Source organism: Apaloderma vittatum, unplaced genomic scaffold (assembly GCF_000703405.1).
Source record: "Apaloderma vittatum isolate BGI_N311 unplaced genomic scaffold, ASM70340v1 Scaffold40245, whole genome shotgun sequence".
In the NCBI taxonomy this organism is placed as follows: Eukaryota; Metazoa; Chordata; class Aves; order Trogoniformes; family Trogonidae; genus Apaloderma; species Apaloderma vittatum.
The window spans coordinates 1-8,237 of NW_009716097.1; the positions used below are offsets into that span (position 1 = coordinate 1).

General features: G+C 38.4%; 1 protein-coding gene across 1 annotated transcript; it reads left to right on the forward strand.

The window, feature by feature from the left end:
- Positions 1-2,378: 2,378 nt before the first annotated feature.
- Positions 2,379-7,835, forward strand: LOC104269826 (putative E3 ubiquitin-protein ligase UNKL; the record flags this gene model as incomplete). The annotated part of the gene is given in 4 exon segments (XM_009869402.1): positions 2,379-2,471; positions 5,668-5,898; positions 6,566-6,768; positions 7,581-7,835. Coding segments are annotated over 4 exon segments (782 nt in total), but the record flags the coding sequence as incomplete, so codon positions are not given.
- Between the last annotated feature and the right edge of the window lie 402 nt (positions 7,836-8,237).

The following is an 8,237-nucleotide window of genomic DNA, read 5'->3' on the forward strand; positions in this document are numbered from 1 at the left end:
TGCTGACAGCTGCCTGTAAAAGGCCTCATCATGCTGTTGTGTGTGCTGGTTGTTGAGCAGTGTCCAAAAATAAAGGGTTCCTCAAATGTGATTCAAAAGCTGCTCTTAGGAGTAGGAGAAGAGGAGAAAGGAAGCGCACTTCTCACACTAGTGTGTCCTGGTTCAGAGCCGAGTGCCCAGCAGGGAAACAAAGAACCATGGAGTCACTCGCTCCCCCCGCACCAGGAATGAGGAGGAGAACCCACAAGGAGCAGTAGGTGGATCCTCACAGGTTGAGATAAGAACTGTTTTAATAGTAAACATAAAATAAAAGAGGAAAAAATCCAAGGAACAACAGTAACAACAATAATTAGATTGGTATCAACAATTAACTAGATAGCATATAACATGACACCAACCTGAACAGAGGGCTCCAGAGAGACCTTTGCACCCTCCCAGCTTCTAGTGAAAATTAACCCCATCCTAGCTGCACCCAGGACACAGTGGCAGTCGCTTCCCCTGAGAACCTACCATAACAATGCTCTGAGTGTTGACAGGTGCCAGATGGTGAGCTTAACGAAACGGTGAGTAAGAGAACAAGAAAGAAAACCTGTGCCTTCCAGTCTTCAGGGCAGTTACCAGAGCAACTGGGTGAAAAGGCAGGACAGGCAGCCTACAATGTTGCAGATGAAAGGCTCTTATCTATATAAAAGGAAGGAAAGGTGCAGTGCAGCGATCGAGATCCAAAACCCAGTATAGAAGAGGAACTTTTAATCTGGCTTTCACGCAGTGCTTATGGCCCGTCTAAGCCTTGAGTCATCAGATAAAAGGAGGCCAGCTACCCCCTCCTAACTGCATTGTATAGAAGGACTGGCTTAGGCACCTGTCTCCAAAAGAAGGTTATTGCTGGAAAACTTTGAAAAGCTAGGGCATATCCCTTCAGGCCGAATTGATGATCCGGAGAGAGGTTTCTCCCTCTGACTGTTGGAGGCCAAGATACTTTGTCGGTACTGCTGAAAGATAAGGATTATTGTTTGGGCACAACTCCAAAAAAAAGTTGTTTTACTTTTGAGACCCAGACTAGTAACTCTTCAAAAAGAGTATGGTACCTCTCAGGTACTTTGTCGTGAATGTCACTGTGTTGTATGTGAACTTTATCTCTTGGCTGGTATTTTGTTCTGGACAGTTTAGGCAGCTTCCTGTTGAGTACTGTTCTGTGGATCCTGCTCCTAGGTCAGTAACTCCTTTTATGGGTTAGCTGAAGCTGTGAGACTGTGAAGCCTGGTAGCCTAGTCAGCCTTAGAAAATGCTTGTGTATAGAAACACTGCACTGATCTTGCATTAAAGATCCAAATGGTCTTCTCAGTTTCTGACTTCCAGCAGTTTTACAACTGTCGAGTACTTCTGCCAAAGCTTTTCTTCAGTTTGGAGAGCCTAAGGTTTAGGATTAGCTATGAGAGAGCAATCAGATCCCTTTTGGATCTCCTCAAAACTTTTACACGAAAAAGTGTGCCTTTTATTTCTGTTTGTTCGATTTCAACTCATTTAGGCTTTGTGCCAGTTTTTAATAATGATTTTCAACTTAGATTCTAAAAATTCTTTACAAAGGTGATCACTATCACTGACCATGCTGACTGGGACAGTCAATTTCCTACCTGTAAAATCAGTATTTATGCATACTTCTTGCCTGTATTCCTGACTGTGCAGTTGTTCAGTAGTAGTTAAAGTATAGGTACAGAGAAATAAATTCCTTAATTACACTCCCTTTCTGTGTAGAAAAGTAGTTAAGCAGAAGAAGGGAAGAAATGTCTATCTTTGAACAGTGTAAGCCATGGAACTCATAAGAAGTATACTGAGAAGAACTTTTTCATGACATTGCCCAGAGAGATTTTAGACATAAGCCTTAAAATGAAGGCAGTTTAACTGTTGAGTCAAAATGAAATACTGATTTTTTAATTTTTGCTTTATCTTACAATATTGCACATTTTCATTTGAATTTACTGACATTACTTAACATCTGTATTTCCTGATACATAACTCATTTAGGTATCCAAATTTTATTTTTCGTCTTCTTCTGTTGATGTAAATCTAAGCACAGCAAGTGACACAGATTTACTGAAAATCCAGAGAGATAGCTACTGCTCCATTATCTTATGTTCATTTCACCATCTTGAAGAGCTGTAATATGAAGCTTATATATGAAAGTATTCCCTTCTAGAAAATACAGAGGATATCCTTCACTATGTGTCTGCAGTATGCGAAAGATCATGACCTACATGCAAAAGAGTTCTGTCATGGAAGCACTAATAAAAATAGTCAAAGTTTCCTCATTTCATCCATCATGCTAGTTTTATGGATAATTCAATGTTAATTCATTGATACAATGTTTTGTGTAACAGGTTCTGCTTTATGTTAGCATTTTAATGGTGTGAACATCGCATCCATAGATAGAGAACTAGAAGATCCAGAAAGCAGTGACCTTGGATTAGCAAGTAAGAGGTCTAATTATAAATTGTAAAATTATACTAATTTAAAATATCTTTATTAATTATCTAAAATTTTGCTCAGCAAAATAGTAGCAGACAGCAAAGACTTTGAAGAAAGCGCTTTTTTTTTTTCTTTTTTATCTTTAAGTTTGTAGTGTAAAGGGATTGCACTGCTATCGTCCTGTTTGTATTTTTCAAGGGATCAGGCTATTAAACATTCTGGTTGTTCTTTTTTTTTGTTAGGTGTTTTTTTTTAAAAAAAAGCTTAATGACGTGGACACATGGGCATAATAGCAGGTGGAAGAATTTACATGCTTTTACAGGAAGGCATTGTGCCTGAGCTTCACTGCCTGCATCTTGAGTGCTGCAAATGTCTGACAGTAGGCAGTATGTTCTCTGGAGACTGACAAGTATTTCCATGGTTGGGTGGTTGCTGAGAGGGAGAGTGAGAAAAAATTCTTGAGGAGAAGGAGCTAGCAACCTTTAGGACTTTAATACTTTCAAGTTACGGGCTTAAATTTTCTATGAATCTAACCTGGAAGGAGCAATATAGCTGAAGGTGTTTTGGGAAGTATTCAGCCATTTTGCCTCTTCAGGGAAAGAACAGGAGAGGAAGACATTGCAAAGGAAGACAGTGCAGGGAAGTGATAGCACAGAGGAAGGCTGAAGGGGAGGAACATCAAGAAATGAAAATGTCATGGTTTGGTGTGAAAGTAGAAAAGAAAAAATAACTGAAAAATAGGAAGTGAAAACTGAGTAAGTATAATTTTCCTAATTCGTTTGAAAGTCATAGAGCAAGAGAAGAGATGCATTTTTATACTACTTCCATTTATTTTCTGATATCTGTTTTGCTAGCATTTCTTTGAAGGTCTGCAGTGATGATTAACTTGGTTCTACATATGTGCTAAGCTTACACTTGTGCAAACAAAACTGTATTCTTGGATGGCAAATATGTTCCTCTCATGTCCTTCTTGCCCTGTGGCTCTAGACACAAAGGGTAAAAGAACTATAGCTAATTCCAAGTTTATTATTGCTGACTGTTGCTCAAAGAAGAAAAGCTTGCACTTAGTGTCTCTCTACATTATGCCATTTATCTTCCTTTCTCCCTCTCTACTCAGCACTGGTGAGGCCTCACCCTCAATACTGTGTTCAGTTTTGGGCCTGTCATGACACAAAAGTCGAGGTGCAGGAGCATGTCCAGAGAAGGGCAATGAAGCTGGTGAAGAGTCTAGAGAACAAGTCTTATGAGGAGAAGCTGAGGGAGCCGAGGTTGTTTAGTCCGGAGAAAGGAGGCTGAGGGGAGCGCTTCTCGCTCACTACGACTACCTGAAAGGAGGCTGTGACAAGGTGGGGGACTTGGTTTCTTCTTCCAAGTAACAAGCATTTTGACAGTAGGAAATGGCCTCAAGTTGCTCCAGAGGAAGTTTAGATTGGATGTTAGCAAAATTTTTTTCCCCTAAGGGGTTGTTTAAGCACGGGAACAGGCTGCCCAGGGAAGTGGTGGAGTCAGCACCACCCCTGGAGGTATTTAAAAGACGTGTAGATGGGGTGCTTTGGGACGTGCTTTAGTGGTGGACTTGGCACTGCTGGGTGAATGGTTGGACTCAATGATTTTAAAGGTCTATTCCAACAATTCTAAGGTAATATATCTTTAGTCCACAGGCTTTAACAAAAATAGAGATATATTTGATGATGTTGCAGTATGTAAGCTGTCACTGGGTCTGTAGTGGATAGGACAGTACCTAAATATTAGGGATTCAAGGCTTTGTCCTAAGACATGAAAATCCCTTAGACCCCAGTGAACATCAAGTGCCCTCACTCCCTCAGGAAATCAAGTGTTATAAGCAACTGTGAGTTGATTCTTTTCAGAAATGACACAAATGTCCAGAGAGATTCTTCAAACTTCTCCTCCTCCAGATCCTTCCTTTGCAGTGGAAGGGGACAGTTCTAGGCAGCTTGTATTTGCCGAAATTCAGCTGGATTTGAAGACTACTTTTAAGAGCCAGAAGAGAGATGGTTCTTCTGCTAGCATTTTATACAGTGTTTGTTTGGGGGCTTTACTTTGGCCCCTGATTTGTAAGAATTCTTACTTGGACAGATCTTTCGAACTGAACTCCCTTTCACTCTGATGCTTCCTTGCTCTGCTTGTGAAGAACATTGTTCATTCATTATCCAGTATATTATGTGCGTCTGCGGTTGTATGTCTGCCCTGTATCTTTTTCAGAGAGTTGGTCATGAGGCTGACCATGGTAACATTTGCTGAGTATTTCAGGATAAATTAATCTGAAGACATTGTGGCAATGCAACTAATAATCAGCATCTCTGTCTTTTAGTTTTGAGGTACTTCTAAAAGGAATGATGTTTTCTGTGTTTTTAATCAAAACCAGAAAACTAGGATCATGACTCTTGCTTTAGGTGCAATTATTTGACTGCTGTACTTTTTTAAATAAAAGGTGATGTCATTTTTAGTTGCTATCCAAACATACTGATGGATAAAATCTTCATAGTAAATACTGAGCTGTTACTTGACCATGAAAATGCACTGCATCTGTGCAGGTTTATTTAAGTGATTGCATGATTGAACATTCTCTTTTAAATATCTATTTTTAATTATTATAGTTATATCTGGAAATTAGGAACAGTGCATCTTTGACTAAATTATTGTTAATTTTTAATTTGTTTCAAACTCAGTTTTCATAGAGAGCTAAGTACAGTTGACATTTAAATCTACTGAACAAAAGCATGTAAAGAAATTGAACTATGTCTGATTATTATGCGGTGTATGATTTTCAAGGTATGTACTTATATATTAAAATAAAACCCCAATTTTTCTTCATCCTTTCAAGTTTCAGTCAGTTTCTCCACTTGATTAGTTTTTGGTTGTAAAAATGAGTAAGTCGAATAACTTGATCTGAAAAGTGTTTTCTCTTTCTTTGTAGCTGCAGATGAGGCCACTGCTGCCTAAAGCTACAAATCCTGTTTTCAGACACTTGGAAAATTATTTTCAAGTGTTTAATGTAAAAAATGGCTTTGCAATAGGAGATAAACAAAATGTTCTTTTTTAAGGGGACGTATTTGAATATATAATTGAATATACATTTGATACTTTTTTTCAGAATAATACTTACAGAGTGCTGTGTACTGCTTTGGAATAAATCTTTTTTTTTCCTTTTTCTTCTTTTGTCCCCTAATGCATACATAGGTCAGAGATTACTGGGAAGTTCAGCTCCTGTCAGTATTCCAGGTTCTCTCGTTCGTTCCTCATCTTTACATTCATCATCATCCCTTTCAACCTCTCCGTTCAGTTCTCTTCCACAATCGCTGTCTCAGTCTTTTGTTTCATCCGCTACCGCTCCTCAGCACCAGCAGCCTGAGCTTCTGAAGACAGAAGATAGTATGTTAGGCACCTCAGCCTCTTCCCACAACTCCTTAGGTAAGTAAGTTGAGGGCCGCACTTTGTGTATTGTAAGAGGGAACTCAGTGGCAGGTCAGAAATGTTCAAGGCTTTGCATGTTTCTTACGACTAAATCTCGACAACAAAGCCTAGCTATTGTAATCAGTAACACTACTGATAATGGAGTTATGTGTGGTATGTGGGAAAAAGTTTAAGGACTGAACTTCTGGTCCTAGAGAAAGGAAAAAAAGAATTCTTGGAAGAGGAGATATTTACAGAGGTGTCTGAAAATTGTAAAATCTAGCGGTTGACATGCAGGCAGTAGAAATGCATTTTAGCTGCAGCGTTTTGCTAGAAGAAGACACAAGACAGAGAAAGAAGAAGAATTAAAATTGTATACGAACTTCTAGGAAGTGAGGTTTTTTCTGTATAAATGAATTCCTGCTCTTCTTTCTCCTTTTGTGGACTGTACTGTCTTTTATTGAAAGTAGCATGAAAAAAAACGTAGTAAGTCTGCTGCTGAATTGCTCTAAAACACTGTAAACACTTCCCAGACTGTCACATTTCTGAAGGTAGTGAAATAATGTTATGAGTCCTACAGATAAAAATACAAATTTTGCATGTGGCATATCTGTTTTTTTCTGCATATGAAATGTTTTGCAGCAGTGTGTGCTGAACGATTGTTTTTTTCTGCCTTCGTTTACAGATTTAAATGGTGTTACAGGAAGCATTTGGGACTTTGTAACTGGGACTTTCTCTCCTAGTCCATCCCCAGTACTGAGCAGTGGTACTACCCCCTCAATAGGTTCAAAAATCAGTGGCAACGAACTAACTCGAGTTAGACAGGAACTTGATGATGCCAAGAGAAAACTAAAACAATGGGAAGAATCCTGGCAACAAGTAAAACAGGTATGCTAATTTATGGTAATACTGAATTATTTATGTATTTTTCTAACAAACAAGCAGCTCCTACTGCTCTTCCTTTTTACATATCTTCATATCCTTGGACCCAGAGTTTTTTTACAATCTGATAAAGGAATGTTTTTTCCATCCTCAAAATAAGCTAGCAGCATAAAGGAAACCAAGTTTTTTAAAGGGCAATTCATTTTCTGAAAGTTACTCTGTCTCTGTAGGCAGGGACACTTACATGTATTCAGAATAGGGCTGAGCAGCAATATATCTTGATGTTTAAGTAACCAAAGACATACATTTCCTCCAGTACCTATTTCAGATGATAAGCACGTAGCAAAGTAGAGGCTTGCCAGCAGCTGTGATTGTACAGCATACCTGGACAGTATAGGTAGTTGATAATTGCCACTCTGTTGTATATTCTGAAGTCCTGTCCTTCCCCTTACGTTGTTCTCTCAGTGATGAGAGTAGCTAAGTAGCTGTACTAAATCACGATAGTTTCTGGCATCTCTTGATGTTAAATTGTGAATTTAACATTTAAAATGTGTTCCATTTATAGAGCTCCAGAAAGGCTTCTGGCTGTTTACCGATAAGTAACAGTGACAGAACTAAAAATCACAGTAAGACAAAACAAGGAGAATTGTTGATTAGTAGGTTGGATAAGTAGGTAGAAACATTGAAATTGACAGTAAATGCATTGTTATGTCAAAAATTAGAGTTTACCTGCATCTTTGAAGGCTTTTCAATGTGCTCTTCTGTTATTAATTTTAAAAAAATCTACTTTTTATATGCTGGAAATCTCTTTCTCTGAGGCATGCGATGCATGGCAGAAGGAGGCTCAAGAAGCAAAAGAACGTGCTAACATCGCAGATGCAGACAAACAACTTGCTCTTCAGAAGAAGGAGGAAGTGGAAAATAAATTAAAAAAGCTGAAGGCGCAAGTAGCTGCTTGTCTATCTACTACATTGCTTTGCATGAAAAACTATGGAGATATAGAAAAGATATCCTTGCCAAAGCTTCATTCCTTACGAAATCGTCTGCACTTAGATTTAGAAACAATAGATGAGGTGAGTTTCTTCATCTGCATAACTATTTTTGATTAACTGAAACTGGCAGCTTAATAACCTTCAATGACATTTTTATTCCTGGTTTCATTTCAGAGAGCAATATTGCTCTTGGTGTTAAGCCTTTCTGTTATGGAATAAGGGGATGGTTTGGATTTCTCAACCTAATGGATTCTTTTAAGTTTTTGTTCAGTTATCAGAACAAATTACAAGAGATGCACAAGAATTCTTGGGGTGATTAAAAAAAGATTTAAAGTCAGCTTTTACCTCAAACATTCTGGGCACTACCTAAATAAATTAAAATAGTAAACTGTTTTTCACTTTCTTAGAAAGCAGGTGGTGAGATTCCCTGATAGAAATTTGTGTAGTTAGAGAGGCCATGCCCTCTCGTCCTGTCACCAGTTG